Source organism: Xenopus laevis, chromosome 5S (genome assembly GCF_017654675.1).
Source record: "Xenopus laevis strain J_2021 chromosome 5S, Xenopus_laevis_v10.1, whole genome shotgun sequence".
In the NCBI taxonomy this organism is placed as follows: domain Eukaryota; kingdom Metazoa; phylum Chordata; class Amphibia; order Anura; family Pipidae; genus Xenopus; species Xenopus laevis.
Genome location: NC_054380.1, coordinates 15694877 through 15716061, shown reverse-complemented (window position 1 = coordinate 15716061; position 21185 = coordinate 15694877). Strand labels below are relative to the sequence as shown.

The following is a 21185-nucleotide window of genomic DNA, read 5'->3' as shown; positions in this document are numbered from 1 at the left end:
TGGCCTTTTACAATGATCATTGGTTCACCAGGTCTAGAGATATGTATTCCCTGTATGTTTGCATGCCCCCTTGTTTATGTTCCACACTCTTAGGCCAGGTATGGCAAAAAGTCTGGTTGGTCTGTAATTGGAGCATATAATGGTGTGACTTTTGCATGGAAAACACTGAAAAACATATTTTCGCACCCCATAAGAAAGAACGGGTGGTAAATTGGCCCCAGATGTTTACATTTATGCTGTTAAGGGAATAACAGACAAGAACCATGAATATCCTGTAAAATACATTTATAATGCTTAATGATGTCACTATGATGGAGTTGAAATGGGTGAATAATGAACACCCTTCTTTAAAACTTATGAGTTAAGCTGCAGGGTTGACATTCTTAATGTATCCAAATATTGAGGGCTAGAAGGTTTTTAATATTTGGGATGACATTTTCTGATTGTGCCCCATTCAATGCCATGGCAAGATAACATGTACTGACTGCTTTTTTCAGATAGCAAATGTAGAAACTCATAGCCAACCAATAGATGGAGGTGATATAGTGAGGCTTTTAATGAATGTCTGATATTTAAATAAAGAAATCACCTTTGTTGGTGAGCAATATCACTATGTTCTATATACAGAAGTAGAGATAATGAGGTGGAACCTGCAAACCCCAATAAATCCTCATTAACTAGATATGGCAGAAGACAATGCAATCATGAAGGAGCTCAAAAAGATGATTTCATTTATTGTTAAGTTGAGCTTAAAATAATCAAAATTCCAGCTGTATGGGCCCCACTAAACTCCTCACCAGATGCCAACCAAGGAGACTTCTTTCAACATGGATATAAACTCTGCATTCCAAGCCAACATCATAATGTAGGTTTTCCTTCCCATTTTGTATTCTAAGCCTCTTTAAGGGAAAAACTTAAAAGAGCCCCCAGCATTCAGTATTTATTTTAATTACAATAAAATCAATATAATCAACCAGATAATTAGCCCATGAATAGAGATGAACTTCGTAGCAGTGCGTTTCTCCAAAGCACTTGATAAAGGAAGAAATAGATGCACCGTGTTGCTGAAATAAGATTATTTTCTTTCGGGCTTGTAAATGAGTTGATGAATGTCTCATTTTCTGTTAGAGCCTGTATTTATTGAGGCAAGCTTTAAAGGACCACTGTTGTTGTTATATTTGTTAAATGCATCTAGTAACAGGCAAATGAACTATTATTTTCTATGAACGCATTACTGAAGCATATATCTGCACTGTCACAACCTTCCTTATCCCATAGCTTCACTACAGAGCAGTGGTTCCCAAACTGTGGGGCAGGTCCCCCTGAGGTGCCTAAAAAAGTGGAAGAGGTTTCTGGTATGAAAACCAGAAGAATGTTTGTTTATGGGCCTTGAATATCACTGGTACCATTGGAGACTTACTATCGTGACCATTGTTTCAAATATCTGCAACCTTGATATAAGCTAAGAGGGGTCTGACTACATGGGGGTGGGGGCGGAAGCAAACTAGTCTGAAGACCTTTGGTATACTGCTACCCTTTCAGGAATTTAAGCAAAAGAATGTCCAGGGGCAATGGTTGGGTGTCTTGGGGAATGAGGTCAACTCCAGACATAGGTGCAGCAAGAAGTACTCCATGTTTCCCCCCCACATACAGATATCATAAATCTATGCCACTAGAGGCATCCTCATGTACTAAGCACAATTCAGTATGAACATTCCCTATATCTTGTTGACAGAAATATAAAACCATGGCTGAACAGGTTTTCCCCTACCAAACCCAGCTCAGCAGTCACATCTCAGAATACATTTGTGACCAAAACGACCTAAATTAGTCACGTCTCATTACATTATTACAGTGAAGGTTCTACAATAGCTGGTTGGACATCTCTGACGTACATCTTAAAAATAATAATTTATTTAACAATTTGATGATATCCTGTATGGTCTTTTACTAAGTAATGTATACGGTGGCCACATCGAAGGCTGGCATATGCCCCTTCCCCTGTTGGATGTTAAAAAATTCCCATCTTTCTAGGCCAAAATGACCCTATGCTTCCCCCACCCTGGTAAAATATCTCATGAAATTCTGCTTTTTTCCCTCAATGCCCCAGTGTTCTGGAAATTGAACAGCCGCAAGCACTATTTCTAAGTAAATCCTATTTAATGTTTCCTTAATTGGAATCAATAAAACCCAATTTTCTGTGGTTTTTCTCTTTTGTGCACAATTGTTGATTTTTTTTTTTTTTTCAAAAGCCGGGTGCAGGAAAGTTGCAAAGTAATGAGATGGTTCACCAGCATTTTCTTTTTTTCTTTTTTGTTTGTTTGTTTTGACAGGTCGTGAAAATTACATTTTATAAATGCTCCGAGCTAAACAAAAACAAGCTAATTAGCTGAGCAGGGCTAAATTAGCTCGGGGAAGCCTTTAGTCACTGAATAATGATTTCAGAAGCCTTGGTTTATCCTCGACAAATGGTGCTTACTGAAATTGGTGTAGTTATCTTCTTAAAGGTATTGTAATTCATAATTTCACAATAATCTCCCCGTTCCACAATGGAAGCGTCGCCGCACTGTTAACCTACGTCCCTTGTAAGTGACACTGTCAACAATGACAGGGGGAAAAAAAACCGAAAGAGTAATTTCTACATTCCCAAATCCAGAGGAAATTAAACCTCTGATGAAATTAAGCAGTAGATTTTATTATAATTGCTTGTATTATCCGAAAGTTTTCATTATAATCTGCTTAATGCAAACCTGAAATGTATTTACAGAACGGTCAAGCTGAGTGGCATGCGCCAGATTGGACAATTGAAGGTATAATCAGCATAATGTTTTTGGAAACGCGAAGGAAAACTATGCCATATGTTCACTTAAGCTTTAATTTTCTGTAAAACGGGTGGTTCTGCTTTTGATAAAGCTAAAATGTCCTTATCCATAAAGTGATAAATCTGTTACGGTTGGTATGAAGAAAAAAAGTGCGCGCGTTTGGCGTGAGTTGTCGGTTTTAGCTCAAGAGCTCAGTATTGACCCTCTTGGTAAAGATGAAGACAATCAACATTTTATAAATTTACATTTTTTTTTTCTTAAATCAATTCATGCAGATTTCTGTTATTTTATCTTCACAAGCACAGACACAAAGAGGTACTAGAATTGCCTGTGTTGACACAACAGCTACGCCTGGCAGTTTAAATGTAAATTAAAGCATTTTCAGTAAAATATTATTTCTAATAATAAAATAAATGATAAATTAGACAATAACAGACTTGCAATTCGGAATTTGTTCTAAAAGGTGTGCACAGACAAATGTTTTTTCTGCATATGAATAGGGATGGGCGAATTTGACCCATTTCGTTTCGCCAAAAATTCACCGCCGGCGAAATGTCACCGACGCCCATTGAAAAAGAAATTGTTTTGACACGCATCTTTTTTTTTGACACACGAGGCCATTCAAGTCTATGGGCGTCATTTTTGCGGCGAAACGAGGCAAAAAAATTCGCCTATACCTACATATGAATATTTATACATTTAGGTGGGAGCTACCCTACTGACTCATAACTTTTCCCTATACTGCTATATACAGTGAATAAAGTACCCCCTATTGTAAAATATAAGGATATTATAAGTCACTGAGGAGTTCCATGACCGTATAAAAGCACGAGGCCGAAGACCTCCAAGGTTACTTCTACTATCCTCATATTTTCCAACAAGGGGAACTTTATTTATTATATTACACAAGTTTTCGTGAGTCATGTGACAAAAATGACATCACTACTCACCGACACCGTTTATAACTGATGACACCGTTTATAAGGATATCATTTACAGGATATTCATAGCTTTTGTGTATTATAGCAGAATACAACACTATACTGTTTTATTATGTTAAATGGAGTTGTAATGAGTGAGTGATATATCTGACCCATTTTCAATCTAATGCAATCTAATAATTTTTTTTTACTTTGTTGTTAGGCTGATGGTGCCACATGAGGTGTATTCTTCCCCTGGCTGAATGTGCCACTGCTGCTTTCCATTTAATTTGGTGGGATATTAGCAGCATACTGGTGATTTTCAGCTCAAAATTGCACTAGTAATAACTGGAGGAGAATAGGCCCTGTATGCTATAAGCCAAACATTAGGCAAACCATGGAATCCCCAACCATAATTGGTGAGAATGAAGAATTTATAAGTACATTTCAAATAAGAGTGTTTTAGAATAGATTAACTTGATGTGGTTTTATAGGCTGACTAGACTAGAATAAATATTTCCCTTCAAGGAAAGCTGGAGGCTCCAATAAGCTAATAATCATGACACATATCATTTCATGCACTTTAAAGGAGAAGGAAAGGCTTGCAGCACATGGGGTGCCAAATGTTAGGCATCCCTAAGTGATTGTAGTTACTTACCTGAAACCCTGGGCCGGTGCTCCTATCAGCAAAAAACTACACCGGCCCGGGGTTATTCCATTGAGCACCACGGAGCGATCCACTTATGTCTTCTTCTGTCTTTAAATTTCCCGGGGCAAACGCATGCGCAGTTGAACAAAATAGGCAACTTTTTAGTTAAAGTTCGGCTTTTCTACTGAGCATGCGCAGAGTGAAAAAGGAGGAAGACGGAAGTGGAACGCTCCGAGGTGCTCACTGGTATAACCCCGGGCCGGTGCAGTTTTCTGCTGATAGGAGCACCGGCCTGGGGTGTCAGGTAAGTCAATAAAATCACTTGGGGGTGCCTAACATTTGGTACCACCAAGTGCTGCAGGCCTTTCCTTCTCCTTTAAAACAGAAAGGCTGCACAATTTGCTTTGAGTAAACCACAGCTGCATAGGGTTTACTGATAAATTAATCTTTTTAACTCTCTATAGCCCTTTAAAGTTATTTGGCTGTCAGGAACTGAAATATTGAGCTTTATTCAGATTAAGGCCACCAAGAAGAGCAAAGACATTGCATTAAAAAGAGCAGTTGGACATGATCCATTCAAGGTGCTTCATGTGCTTTGTCTGCTCACGTGCTCAGCTCACTGTCCCATATTGATATTCCATTATCCCCCATGAGTCTTTCTCAGAGATCCACCAATGTAACTAACTAACTATATATAACTTTTAGTATCACAATAGCCTTGCACCTATGGTACCCAACACTGTCAGCTATATCACTTACTTGTATACAGCAGTTACTTAACTACAATAATAGATATATACTGTACTTACATGGCTTTTTGGCTGGTTGGACAAGCTGAGGATTGAGATATGGACTATTCTCTGCATCTATCCTGCGCTTGTACTTTTGTCGGCCTCCTCGTACTCTGTCAAGGCGAACTCCTGCAATACAAAAGGAGGGTTCCAGTGTAATTATGGAGAAGAAAACTGAGTGTTAGCTACCTGGTTGGTGTAATTAGAAGCAGCTAACAATATTCCATACACTGGCTTGACAAAGTCTGAAAGATGAGTTGGGAATTAATACAATAGCCTTGGTGCTTCCATGCTATATGTCCTCAAAGCAGTTAAGTGGACCTTTAGTCCATCTAATATTGTACACACAAATATTACATATTTGTAACAAAATGTCTTTTTGATAATAATAACATATTTATAAAATACAAGTATATGAATATGAACATTCAATAATATGAATAACTATATCAAAGTACTTAAAATACTAATGGATGGATGACGCATAATAGCTACAGTATATACATAGATGATAGATCATTTGCTGGTGGATTGATTGATAATCATCAGTGTACGGACTGATTACTGGTATTATTATTGATTATATAACTTAAGTGTGAACAGATTAAAAGATATAGACTAAGGGGTCCGTTTACTAAAGTGCGTTAAAAATATTCGCACAATATATAGACAGAATTGTCGCCAAATATGTAATCGCCAGTTTACTAACCTGCGGTAAATATAAATTTGCGAATTTTCTTGCGCAAGAATAATTGTTCGCCAGTTATCGCATTCGCTGAAAATAACGCTACGTACACATTAACGCATGGTTTACTAAACAGCTAAATGTTCTAAAGACAAAATTAACGCCAGAATATTCGCAAACTTTTACCGCCACCTATGTAGTGGCGTAAAAGTATTTTTTTCGCCAGAAAATTCTCAAGGGGCAGGAAATATCCCATAATACTTATTTTTTTTACCCATCATTCTTTGCTGACAGGAGAGAGAGATAGCTATTAGCTGTAGCTATTGCTGACAGGATGTTTTGGCTTCTGCTTCTATCTGGTGCAACAGCAGCAGTTTCAGCTCAGAGTCGTATTATTGGCAGCGGCATCACAGTCCAAGGATTCGTCAGCCTCTACACTTTTTTGGTTTCATTGTGATTGGCTACATTAAACTATGCATTTCTATGAAGCAAAGAGATTGACTGGTATCATTTCTTGTTCCTATGATTCTATTGGCAGAAGGGTTTATATGATGCAGACATGTTTGATTGGTGTTACTCTGGTAATGTTGTTGGATGGTATTATCATTAGTCAATAAAGTTTATGAGTTTTGAAGGTGCATTTCTGGCCATAAATGTCACAGTAAAAATTGCCATAATAACCGCCATAAAACAAGACTATTTTATAGCATAAATATTCGCAAAACCGCAATTTTTCGCCAGAATATTCGCAACTCGCTAAAATTACCGCTAACGTAAGCTGGTTCCTTAACGTAGTTACTGCAAGTGATCGCAATGACTTCTGAGCGCATCACTGCTTAGTAAACTTAGTCGCTGCGAATATTCTGGCGTAAAAATATTCTCAGCGATAACATGCGGAAACTTAAAGTCAGATTTACCGCACTTTAGTAAACGGACCCCATAGAGATGTAGAGAGAGGAGACAATATGTAGAGAAAGAAAAAGAAAGAAAGAAAGAAAGAAAGAAAGAAAGAAAGAAAGAAAGAAAGAAAGAAAGAAAGAAAGAAAGAAAGAAAGAAAGAAAGAAAGAAAGAAAGAAAGAAAGAAAGAAAGAAATATATTTAAAAGCATGGCATGAAATGTGAATTAGCCATAGAAGGATCCAAGGGGCAATATGTGCAGCAAATCATATGTTGAAAAGTCGAACTATGAATAGCGGCCCCACATCTCAATAGCAAAGAGAAGAAAATGAACTGTGCATAATTCAGGTGCTATCATCCCGCCTGTTTGGTGGCTGATTTCATGGATGCCAAAGATGGATAGCACAGAAAAGCAGTGTGTTTAATCAAATAGTAATAGGACTGCAGCCTGAATTTAAATAATATAAATCTATTCTAATCAATCATTTTATTTGCCTGGGTTTCACAATAGGACTGGCACATAAATTCCCTTCTCTGAATATAAAGTGCAAAAGAGCTAAAGATGGATATCACCGGGGGAGGAAAAAAAGCCTCTGTACTCTGCTTTGATATAGAACTACTCCCCCCAACAAGGGCTGAGAAAATGCATAGTCTGATGCTTTAATGTTTAGTGATACATAATCCTCAAGGAAACTGATACAGGAGGGTCACTAAATACTCCCATCTTCCTGCTGAATTGTGCTTAGTACAGGGGAATGCCTATGCTGCCATAGTTTTATGGGATCTCTCTGTACAGGCTATGAGCAAACTTAGGGGGCTGTTCCTGCTAAATTGTGCTTAGTACAGGGGAATATCTATGCTGCCATAGTTTTATGGGATCTCTCTGTACAGACTATGAGCAAACTTAGGGGACTGTTCCTTCTGAATTGTGCTTAGTACAGGGGAATATCTATGCTGCCATAGTTTTATGGGATCTCTCTGTACAAACTATGAGTAAACTAAGGGAACTGTTCCTGTGGAATTGTACTTAGTACAGGGAATACCTATGCTGCCATAGTTTTATGGGATCTCTCTGTACAGACTATGAGCAAACTTAGGGGACTGTTCCTGCTGAATGGTTCTTAGTACAGGGGAGTATCTATGCTGCTATTGTTGAATGAAATCTTTTTGTACAGGTAATAAGCAGACTTGGGGGGAAGGTGTTCCTGCTGAACTCTGCTTAATACAGGAGAATGCAGACATGTAAACTCCTTGGCTCAGTGACAAGATTAGTTAGGGGATCTACTGTGCATTTTCCTGCTTCCGACACTAGGGGCTGCCAAGTGCTTAAATAGCCCCACGGGTTAATTTAAGGCTGCATGTCATTTAACGTGCCTTTCTATTTTTATTCCTGCCATGCAAAAATCATTTGTTCCAGCAAGGCAGCACCTTTTTTAAGTCGCATTGCTGACATCAGATAAAGCCACTCACCTGACAACTACTGTAATCAATTTACAGCATATCAGGGGTAAAAGTGCCAAGCTCAGGTGAAAACCAAAACCTCCCGTAGCTCTACAGTATGGGAGAGTCAGTCCATTAGACTCTTATTTTTTTTTATTTAATTTTTTGCTGAAAACTACAACTTGCAATAAAAGCAGATAAAAAAAAAGCCCTGACTTGCACCATCTCTAAAAACAAATTTTAAGCGCAAATCAGTAATCTGAGGCCAGTGCTACAGGGTGGAGGTAGAGCAAACAATATATTAATGCAGCATTGTTACTGACTCATGAAATGAAAGTGGCTGCTCCACATCATGTGACTGCATAGGGGGGCCAACAGGGTTCCCCAGTGGAGCACTGACTAATGAGTAGTTTCATTATATGCTTTTAAAAAATATCTCATTTTCAAACTTTAGGGAGGCCTTAAATGAATTGTTGGTGGAGCCCAGGAATTAGCTATGTCATTATTAAAAGTATACCCCTTTTGCCTTGGTTTCATTCCCCACTTATTTCCAGACTTTAATTTTGTTAAGGCATCTTGATAATGTTAACAATGGGGCTTGTGAGTTTTTCTAACACAGAGAACGATCAAGCTTGTCAGACTCCTCCTTTGCCATGAAGTTATCAAGAATTAAAGTGATCAGGTAAGACAGTGATCCCCACCCAGAGACTCGCGAGCAACATGTTGCTAACCAACCCCTTGGATGTTGCTCCCAGTGGCCTTGAGCAGCAGGGCCGGAACTAGGGGTAGGCAGAGTAGGCACATGCCTAGGGCGCAAAGCTGGGGGGGGGGCTTCTCTGACTCTTACCCCTAGTCTGGTCCCCTCTCTCCTGTCTGGACTCTCAGCATCTGTTCGCTCTTGTGTCGGTTTGCACATGCGCGGCAGCATTGATTCACGCATGCGTGCCATCGTCCATTCGCAAATGCATTCTGCCGGCCCGGCTCTGTTGAGCAGATACTTATTTTTGAATTCCTAGCTTGGAGGCAATTTTTGTGAACTGTGAACAGAGACTTCTGTAGGCTGCTAGTCCATACAGTGCTACCCAATATCAAGTGCCCTCATGAGCTTTTTTTCATGCTTGTGCTGCTCCCCAACTCTTTTTACATTTGAATGTGGCTCATGGGTAAAAAAAAAGGTTGGGGACTTCTGAGGTAAGATGTACACCAGAATTTATACTAATGCCGGGTGCAACTCTTTGAGCCCACCTATTGGAGCCCATATATATTCCCTCTAAGTGCAGTGCCCTATGCGTTGGCTCAAGTGTAGTGATGGGCGAATTTATTCGCCAGGCGCGAATTTGCACGTTTCGCCACCAGCGAATAAATTCGCGAAACGCCCGCGAAAATTCGCGGCAAAAATACGCCGGCGTCAAAAAATTTTTTTCCGAAAAACGGGCACCGTTTCGCAAATTTTTCGCCGTTTCGTGAATTTCGCGCGAAATTCGCAAATTTTTCGGCAAAACGGCGCAAATTCGCCCATCACTACTCAAGTGCTTTGCCTTGGGTGCTCAACGGGCACAACTATGGCTCCTTAGCACTTGTGACTGACTACCCACTACTGACAGCTCTTGCAGGTTCAGATAACAATTAGCTGCTTCTCTACAGTCTTATTATTACCCCTATGGAGTTAAAAGTGTTTTGCACAAACATTCTCATTTGTTCCTTTTAGATGGTCTTCAGGTCTTCAGGGTTTTAAGGGGGAAAAGAGAAAAAAAAAAGCATTTGCATGTTAAAAGTGGATTCAGGGATCTTGGGAATAAATGAGTCTAACAATATCCAATACCTCATTATTTTTAAACAGCTATCTATACACTGGCGCTGACACCTAGTGAACTCTTCATTACTCCCCAAGATGCAAATCTTGGTGGAAATAAGGGAGAATCCCATTGGGAGTACCAGCCTCATTTCATGCAACAGTGAAGAAATTAAATGCTTCGTAGATACCTGACGGCTACTATAGCAGGGATCGCCAACTGAAGCCCTTCAGCTGCAGGAGGAACTACAACTCCCAGAATCCCTGAGACTGTGAGCAGAGCTGCTTTTATGGAATAGCAGAAAAGACACTAGAGGAGGTACACGGGTTCCTTTATTTGCCTTGACCCACTCTAATTTTTCAATCCAATTCTGGTTAAGGAGAGTTTCAGTTTTGTGCAGTGGTACAGTTCTTTTGGGGGGAATTTTCAGGAATTTCAGGTTCCTTACGGGATCTTTAAACCTTCTGCCCTCAGCTAACATCAACCAGACTAATTCTGTAAGTTGCAGTTTAATCAATGATGAAGATATTTAATATAGTACAGTGGCAAGTTCTCCATCCATATATGTAGTGGAATAAGACTGGAATAACACTGGTGACTGAAGTATTTCATGACTTTGCCTCAGAGGGGCCCAGTAATGGCACTGATATGTTTTCTCAGCTCTGCACAAGCCCAAAACACAGAGTAACCTGAAACGCTTTAATAAAAAGAGCTGGCTCATTCTAACAATGCAGAAGGAAGCCAAATATGACAGCAGGGAACATCTTTCTGATACAGTTAATCTCTTTCAAGATGAGAGCCTGTTTTGCTAGATGTAAGACAAGCATGTTACTCCTCGTTCCTTCTTCCAAAAGGCTGACGTTACATGGATTCTACGGGCCAAAGGAGATTTTGGACTACTGAAAAAAACCCATTTTGGACAGTAAAAGAAGAACAATTATGGTAATGTGCTAAATAAAATCCCCTAGCGCCCAATCAGATGCTTGCTTTAAAACAGGTGACCAATAAATGCTAGGGTGCACCAAAGTAAAGATTTGGACACATTTTTTTTAAAAGAATTCATAAAGTCACATGATTGTATTGATCAAATGTACATAATAAATTTCTCTTCACCAATTATATACTATTGTGGAATTTTTCTCAAATTTGAGTATGCAAATGCCATTTTTTTGGGGGGATTTGGTATTTAGTCTAAAAATCATGGATTCAGACTGCCCCTAGTAAATCCTATGGGTTAACTGTCCCAGTACACTCCTTTGTATTTGTATCTACAATGTAACCCCCAATGGACCTCTCTCATACTGGGGTTCTAAAACAAATACCTCCCATATAATCACAAGTTCCCCTGAAGAAGAGCTTTGTTAGGACTTTGGACTGGACATGATAGCAATATCCTGATGACTATGAATAACAGTTGATTTATACAAAGTCTATGAATAACTGGGAGTAAACAGATCGTTTTGCTCATATTCCAAAGCAAAAAAACACAGTGATCCAATGACATTGAATTCCCTCACATATTTTCCCAGTGACGAGCACATTATGTATAAAGGGATGATAATATATACCCCACCATGCCTGTAATTGAATCTACCAAACAATGCCTTTCTACAGCATAAAGGGGGGTTTGTTTTACCGGGAACCCCCCATCCACCCACCTTCATTTCTTTTGTAATACCAGCACTCTTCTCCAGAGTGACATTCTATCTGGCTTACACCTCCTGCATCTGTTCCTCAGCTTATTCTCCAGTGATTAATTGAAGATTTATTGGTAATATTATATTTCTGATGGCACAAACCATGTGATCTCAAGACCAATATAGATATCTCCAACCAGCGGAGAAAAGAATTGATCAGAAAGGATTCCATTGCTCAAAAGATAGAAATCCTAGCATGTGCTTAACATTAGGAAAGCCTAATAAGTCTGGATCTATTTCAGGTCAATGTAATACTGTGCATTATAATTACCTTCTGAAATAGTGCTGTTGTTTCTGTATCAATACCTGCCAGGGATTGCCATTAAATTGTATTTTAATCAGATCTTGGGCAATACCATTGGGATAAGTATCTCTTTATTATGAAATGTGTCCCGGAGCTGCTTCAGGCTCTTCTGTTTGTGTTCAATTTAAACCCCCACTCCTTTTTAGATCTGTGCATTTTTTTTCCTATGGTCTTTAACTTTCCAGTCTCGTGTAATTATTTTACTGCTGCATTGTTTACGGATGTGAAATGATATGCTGCAGAGACCGGAAACCAGATACAGCATCAAAAAAAATAAAATAATAAACATTATAACAGTGTATTGTCTACAATAATGCGTAATTTACTGATTAATTAATTCTTCAACCTTTTTATATAATATATAGCCATTTGGTATCATGGCAACTGTCAAGTGACAAGACCCAAATAATATCAGGAAGGGCTGCCTTTAGGGGTAATAGATCTTACAGCCCCAATTTCTTATCCCACTGCTACTATAGGCACCATCTTTTCCTACTATACCTGCTATTAGGTCCGGACTGGGACTATACCTGCTATTCCACGGCCACACTCCATTTCCAGAGACTATTATCCACTGTTACTATAGGCACCATCTCTCCCTACTATACCTGCTATCCCACAGTCACACTCCCTTCCCAAAGACTATTATCCACTGTTACTATAGACACCATCTCTCCCTACTATACCTGCTATCCCACAGTCACACTCCCTTCCCAGAGACTATTATCCCACTGTTACTATTGGCACCATCTCTCCCTACTATACCTGCTATCCCACAGTCACACTCCCTTCCCAGAGACTATTATCCCACTGTTACTATAGACACCATCTCTCCCTACTATACCTGCTATCCCACAGTCACACTCCCTTCCCAGAGACTATTATCCACTGTTACTATAGGCACCATCTCTTCCTACTATACCTGCTATCCCACAGTCACACTCCCTTCCCAGAGACTATTATCCCACTGTTACTATAGGCACCATCTCTCCCTACTATACCTGCTATCCCACAGTCACACTCCCTTCCCAGAGACTATTATCCCACTGTTACTATAGACACCATCTCTCCCTACTATACCTGCTATCCCACAGTCACACTCCCTTCCCAGAGACTATTATCCCACTGTTACTATAGGCACCATCTCTCCCTACTATACCTGCTATCCCACAGTCACACTCCCTTCCCAGAGACTATTATCCCACTGTTACTATAGGCACCATCTCTCCCTACTATACCTGCTATCCCACAGTCACACTCCCTTCCCAGAGACTATTATCTACTGTTACTATAGAAACCATCTCTCCCTACTATACCTGCTATCCCACAGTCACACTCCCTTCCCAGAGACTATTATCCACTGTTACTATAGACACCATCTCTCCCTACTATACCTGCTATCCCACAGTCACACTCCCTTCCCAGAGACTATTATCTACTGTTACTATAGACACCATCTCTCCCTACTATACCTGCTATCCCACAGTCACACTCCCTTCCCAGAGACTATTATCCACTGTTACTATAGGCACCATCTCTCTATACCTACTATTCCACAGCCAAAATCCCTTCTTAGGGGCTGTTATACCTAATGTGACTGGCTGCTACAGTGCCTGCACAGACAAGAGCTGCAGCTAAACTATTGAGTTTCATCATAGTCTTCCTACCTACATCTGCTGGTCTGTGTGGCTCTACCCTAGGAGGACCAGTGGTAATTTCCCCTTTGTGTTCCCCTAAAGACAAATCTGCTTCTAGTGGATTGAATCAGTAGAGAGATAAGAAGGACTAGCAGCTAAAATAAATTTTCACAAACAGCCTTGGACAAGCATTCGATTTGTACCTGCCATAAAAAAAAAAGGAAATAGTAAAAAAAATCCTCCTGCACCCAAAGTCCCTTATATCATGTACATAATAATAATAGCTTGCTGTATGTATTGCATTGACCTCTTCAGCATTGTGTAATCTGACTAGCTGCCTTTATTTTACTCTTCACTGTACAACCCCATGATCCTAGGGAAGAATCCTCTGCTTAGCGTTGCCATATATCACTGCACTGTAATGTAATTCAATGACAGTTGTTTTCCATTTCAATGTTCAATATATCCTGACTCCCTAGTGAAAGATGCACGGCAGCCATGGAACTGAATGATTTTATGGAGGCTTATTACTTTATGAATCAAACGCTCAATAAGCCACCTCTTATTTTTTTCTATTGTGCTGTGTACAATGTCTTCATTCTACTCATATGTATAAAGGCAGAATCTTGCAGAAAGAATAGGGATAAACATGCCCTATAGAAGCCCCCATTCTCCCTAAAGAGGGTGCTGGTCATCCATTGTTACTAGTCCCTTTTTACTCTTTAACTGTGATCCTTGCGTCTAGATAGAACTGCATATAAATATCCAATCAGAGCAGCTTATCTAGATATTTTTAGGACATAGGAACAGAACAGAGACAATGGCCATCAAAGCTAAATGATTTAAACTCTTTTTGTTTTGTACTGCCGAGCAAAGCCTGTAATTCGAGACCATAACACACATAGAGCTGGGATATATTGGATTGTAATTAACTGCTTCACTGAACCATAATTAAAGTCCATACCTCGGACTTATTCTGCTTTATCATTACATCACACATGACCTGCTTTATGAAGAAAAATGATTCGGGTGGTTCTATGGGGATAAATATGTCCCCTGGAAAACTTAGAACCAAATGGTATAGATGAAATATACCAAAATGACTTGGACATGTTATGTTTCTATTAAACTTTCACTGATTAGGCAACTCCATGAGCAAAATAAATATGTAAGGGAAGATATTTGTAGATAAACCAGCCGTGGTCCCTTATCCTGCAATCTAACGGACAGCTATAGACTACGGAAACGGGATGGGAAATACAATAAAAGTTTATTCTGCACAAATCTTGCAATACCACTGGAGAATGTCAATTATTTACTAGTTGAAGATCTAATGTAACTGGACTTGTTGAGTAGAAGATGTTTTACCACTCGTTGCTTGGATAAGAGGTGAAACCGTTTCAAGATTGCATTGGACATGGGCCTAACTACAAAGGAAGCAGACCCTGTGGCTGCAGGGGGCCCAGGAGGTATAGGGGCCCCATGAGGCCCTAATTCATATACTATTTCAATAAATATTGGTAAAACAGGTCAACTTCTAGACATTTTGGGGGCCTGAAAAATAATTTGCTGTTGGGCCCAGTAATATCTAGTTACACCACTGGCTTTGGACCTACAGGGTCGGACTGGGGGGCCCGGGGCCCACCGGGACTGGTGTCCAGGGCCCCCCCACCTACTTGTAAAGTGAATCGCCACTCGGCATAATTGCCATGGCGGCGCATCGCGCATGCGCAAACGGCGCTAGGCGCGCATGCGTAAACGTTGCGCATGCGCAAACGGCGCTGCGATGTGCCGAATTTTTTTTAAAAAAACTGTTTGGGAGAGGGGGTCTGGCCCGGCGGGGGCCCACTAGGTATTTTCCCGGTATCCCGCCGGGCCAGTCCGACACTGTGGACCTACCATTACCAAATACTGTATATTATAACCTGGATGATTAAAAACGTCATTAAAACATACTGGGGGTCATTTATAAACTTCGCACAAGGCCGATTGGTTCACAGAGTGAATATATTTGCCCTGTGCATGGTTATATTTATAAAGCTGAATAAGTGTGGTGCAAACAGAATTGCAACATTTTTTTTCACAATGCGAATGTCTATAAGAGTTTTTTTAAATATGTCAAAAATCGCAAATTGCGAATATTTACATGAGCACTCTGTGGGGTATATTTATCAAAGAGTGAAGTTAATAGTGAAGTTCCGCCACTAGAGTGAAATGCCGCCACTCTACATTCATTTCTATGGGATTTTAAAAGGCGTAGTTATCCAAGAGTGAACTTTCACTTTCACCCATTGATAAATACGTCTTTCAAAATCCCATAGAAATGAATTGAGAGCTGCGGAATTTCACTCTAGTGGCGGAACTTCACTCTTTGATTAATTTACCCCATTGACTGAAGTACGCCGCAACTTTTGTGGCGGAGAAAATATTCGCAAAACAGTTTTGCAAAGTTCAAATTTAAGTAACTGTCAACAACAACCTCGCACATTGGATGCGCGCACTCAAATTCCCTTTCTATTTGCGCGCCATTTGCAAAAATGTATTCTCAATGCGAATTGGCAAAAACCGGAAAGATGGGCACAGCAGTTCAAATTTTTAGTTTTCAGGAAAAAACATGGCCAGTACAACCATTTGCGAATGAATATGCGCTGCTCAAACTTTATAAATGACCCCCACTGTTTCCTATAGGAGACGGCAGCAATTTAGCTCCTTCCAGCACTGACCAAGACTCTATGCAGCCCTACAACCTGACGCAATAATGTCTCTGACTTTCAATCCTTGTCTGAGTTGTATGAACACAAGTTTGAATAGGTTAATCCCACAAGAACAGCGACTTCTCCATGTCATAAACGCTGCCTTCATCACATGAGTATCCCCAAGTACCCAATAAACAGTTTAGTGTCAGACTCAAGGGTACGGCTACTCCACAAATCCTCTGATCTACAGCTGTTAATCATAAGCGTTCGGTAAGTAAGGATTATTTGGGGGCTTTGTGACAGCAGTTATTAAAATAAAAATACAAAATGTATCAGTCGTGAGTTTTTTTCTAGCGACACTTAGTAGAATGAGAAATTTCCAGCCACTGTATAACAGAGCCTTTGCCAGAAAACGAACATCTCCTGTGCTGAAAAACACACACCCGGCTTCCCGTCTGATATGTTTGGAGGAGTGCCAAACCATTAGCAATTTTAAATGTGCAACAAAGATATCTCGAAAAGTTGCACTTTACATTGGGTAAAAAAAACTTCAGAAAAACAACACTAAGGCAAAAATTATCCAATGAGAACCTGATATGGCATAGGATTAGCGGCACTGACTGTGAACAGAGAAGCTGCCAACCACAAATGCATCAACACAATTATATATATATATATATAATTCATTTAAATTTATATAGTGAATAAAGTATCCCCTCTTGTAAAATGTAAGGATATTATAAGTTACTGGGGAGATCCGTGACAATAAAAAACACAAGGTTTTCATTCAGGTCATAGAACTCAGAGGTGAGTTTTAATATCCTCATATTTTTAAAATACTTTATTTATTGTAATACACAGGTTTCAGTGAGTCACATGACAGAAATTACATCACTAAGCTCTGATTTTAACTGATGACATCACAAAGCAACATTTATAATATTTACAGGATATTCATGGTGTATTTTATATGTATATATATATATATATATATATATACATATAACATAAACATCTTTCCGTCCATTAAGGATTCATTATTTAATCAAGTTGGGATCAAGGACAAGGTACTGTTTTATTATTATAGAGAAAAAGGAAATCATTTGTATTTATTTGTATATATGTAATTATTTGAATAATATGGCGTCTATGGGAGACGGCCTTTTCGTAATGCAGAGCTTTCTGGATAATGGGTTTCTGGATAACGGATCCCATACCTGTATTCATATTTTCACCAATTTCTAAAAGACAAATAAATAAACCCTACTTTAAATCAGGTGGATTCCACCATAGAAAACTGGAAAGAAACCGAAGTCAAGCATGCAAGATAATTAGATTGATTCCTTCATTATATATATATATATATATATATATATATATATATATATATTTACATACAGTACAGTTTTACCCATGGCGTGATCCACCCAGAGACGTATTACAGTGTGATCATGGAGATTAACATAATAGGCCTAATGTAGTAGGTTGTAATACCTTCCACCTGCAAGAATTTCTCCTAGCTGGCATTAATAGTCTATAATGTTTCTTTATACAGAAGGAAATGCATAGTAATGTTGATAATTAGCCCCCTGAGCACAAAAATCACCAATGCCAATAAACCACTTGGCCAGGTCCTAACAATGTTGAAAAAGTTTGTTTTTCCCTACTTTTCCCAGAATACCTTAGCAGAGCTGCCTACACCATCATCAGCACTATATCTATCTATTATCTATCTATCTATCTATCTATCTATCTATCTATCTATCTATCTATCTATCTATCTATCTATTATCTATCTATCTATCTATCTATCATCTATCTATCTATCTATCTATCTATCTATCTATCTATTATCTATCTATCTATCTATCTATCTATCTATCTATCTATCTATCTATCTATTATCTATCTATCTATCATCTATCTATCATCTATCTATCATCTATCTATCTATCTATTATCTATCTATCTATCTATCTATCTATCTATCTATCTATCTATCTATCTATCTATCTATCTATCATCTATCTGTCTGTCTGTCTGTCTGTCTGTCTGTCTGTCTGTCTATCTATCTATCTATCATCTATCTATCTATATAATAGCCATGCACAATAAATTATATCTTCAAGTGCATCCTCTGCTTCAGCAAGATTTATAACAATGCTTTTTTTTTCTCTATTGACATTTTATCTGCATTATGTATAGGACAATAATAGGCCTAGCAAATGGATCTATATTTACAGCTGCAGTGTTCCAACCACAGCATTAATTATTTGACCAATCATATTGCTATGCTTTCTGGTACAGCTATGAGTTTAGAACGCGATTATATTTTCTCTGTACCTTCTGCAAAATTTAAACTTAATAATAGGGCACTTATCGACAGATCGTTGGCCGCATACAAAGTGCGGAAGGCTTGTAAATATTTAATCAAAAAGAGTTAACTTGAAATAAAACATCTTATTTAAGGATATGATTTGAAGCATTATAATGGGTTGCTGCAGATATTCATTGTGGGTTACAACTGCAGTGTTTAACAGTATAAATGCTGGGCAGAGGGTATTTAGACCATTCTGTTGTTTAGGCAAACAGAAAATAATAGCATTTTTCGGTTGGTGGGCTAATGACCAATACCCGCCTGTTGCAGACATAGAAAACAACAGTGCCATTAGCCTCAGTATGGAATAGTCCATGCACCATAACTTCCCCAGGGTGCAACCACCCTTCTCCTCTGGTCCAATGTGGAAGGAAGGGTCTCTGAAATTGTAAAGGGCTGTGCTACAATAATAGTGAATCTCTTGTTTGGAGTGCAGACACCAGGGAACCCCAGGCAACTTCTTCTAGCAATGCTGTCCAGCAGAAGAACCACAAGAGTGAAGACTTTCAACTAAAACACCTACAAAGCTGTCTCCGGTGTCTAAAAAATGGGAAAGATCCTTCCTGATCGAAATTAAAATTGGACTAATCACCATATTAATACTGTACCTGGAGTACTAACACACTTCTGTTCTTCTGTCTTCATTCTGCCCTTCTGTTTTTGTCTTGCCTTTCTGACTCTGTCTTGCTCAATTGTCTCCATTTTACCGTACTGTCTTATTCTTGCCTTAGTGTCTTCACCTTACCTTACTTTCTCCATCTTGCCATTTTCTCTTCATCTTGCTTTACGGTTTCTATCTTGCCCTTCTGTCTCCATCTTGCCCTACTGCCTCCATCTTGCTATTCTCTCTACATCTTACATTACTATTTGAATTTTGCTCCTTTGTCTCCATCTCCACCTTTGTCTTTTTCTACTGTCTACCCTTCTGTTTCCACCTTTCATAACTGTACCTGCTATCCCTCATTCTTCTTTCCAACAACTGCTGTTGGGGGGGAGGGGTCCCTAATATGTTTAGGGCCAAGAATAGTTACCTCTATTTGCAGACCCTATAGAAAACTCTGATTTAATAAAAGCGGGGGAAAAAGGTGACTGGAATATATTTTACTCCCGTTTCTTCGTTAATAAATTGTTTAGTCTACTGATTAAAGTGTCATTAATTCTAAATGTGTCCAGTTCTATTTCCTTTTTCAAATAAATGACTACAGTTTATTAAAACCATCATTTTTTCCCAAAGCCCCTAACTGCTATAGTTTTATATTTTCAGCTATTATCCTTCCCTTACAAAGAACCCACTTAATAATGTTCACTCTAACAACCTCATTTATTTTCCAGAAAATTAACTCAGTTTCAACCCTGATTAATGATTTCGTCTAAATGAATCAAATTAAAAATTGAAAATTATATTTCAAAAGCTGGAGGAAAAAAAAAAGAATTGACCATTTCCAGTTAACAAATGATCCTTTCAAATATTAGAAGATGACCATGAAGTGTGCGTGATAGTAATGAAATCGAGCGCAGGCCTGCTGCTTATCTGGAAGGCAGGCGGGAGAGAAGAAGAGAATGCTCGGCATTGTGAAAAAAACACAAATCTCTCGGGATCCTAAACTGGCTTCTACTTAGAGCCGGGCCTGTAATCAGTGCCCCAAAATAATATGAGAATTTCCGTGTTAATTAAACTGGTAAGGCTGGAGGTGCACGTCTACTGACGAGGGATTAGGGAAGCATACATTAACCGCTTCTGTTAACAAAACCCAGACTGTAAAAGAATCTGACGGCTATAAAACGTTGAGTGACAAGCACACTTGCTCTTCTGCCAAGAGCTCCGGCTCCACTAATCAGACATAACCTCCGTGATAGGCGCACAACAGATACATATGTATGACATCATCCCGAGTAATTCCAGGGCCTTCTACGACTACAAGAATGTTTGCCTTGGGGTCAAACCCAAATTTCAAGCATTACATGGCAGAATAGTGTCTTGTCTTTGTTACAGCTGTCATTGCTCAAACAAGTGCAGGAATATTTCACATTATATTACATAAGCAGCTTCAGAGCAAGCATGGCTAACTCTGTTCTTACACACAGCAGTCCCTGAAGTAGCTGGGATACAAGTAGGGTTGCCACCTAGAGTTCGGGCTATTATGTGAGACATCCAGTCACTCCAGCCTTTATACATTACATTTTTGCCTAACTAAATAAGTTAGAAACATTTTTTATTTTGCACAGTCTATCTATTTACCCAGTTTTTATTTTTACACTGAACTGTTCCTTTAATCCAACACAAGTCCTACTTGCTGGGGCACCTCAGCGCCCTGGCCGGGGTGGGGGGGGGATTTTTTATTCACTGCCTACAAACAAAAAACAGTCAAGTCAGTCCCATAAAACAAATCACATAACTTTTAACGAATGTCATGGCGGTGGCAGCAAAGGCGAGCCAGTGTTTTTAAAGTAAAATAAGTAGCTGTTATCTTTGTGC

The 21185-nt window shown here is 39.1% G+C and overlaps 1 protein-coding gene across 5 annotated transcripts in view; it reads right to left on the bottom strand.

The window, feature by feature from the left end:
* esrrg.S (estrogen related receptor gamma S homeolog) overlaps positions 1 to 21185 on the bottom strand; it is a 156863-nt gene that overhangs the window by 45339 nt on the left and 90339 nt on the right. For all 5 annotated transcript variants that reach the window (XM_018264983.2, XM_018264986.2, XM_018264984.2 and 2 more), the window contains one exon: positions 5201 to 5311. In XM_018264983.2, the coding sequence (XP_018120472.1) occupies positions 5201 to 5311 (111 nt within the window). The remainder of the gene's footprint in view (positions 1 to 5200; positions 5312 to 21185) is intronic.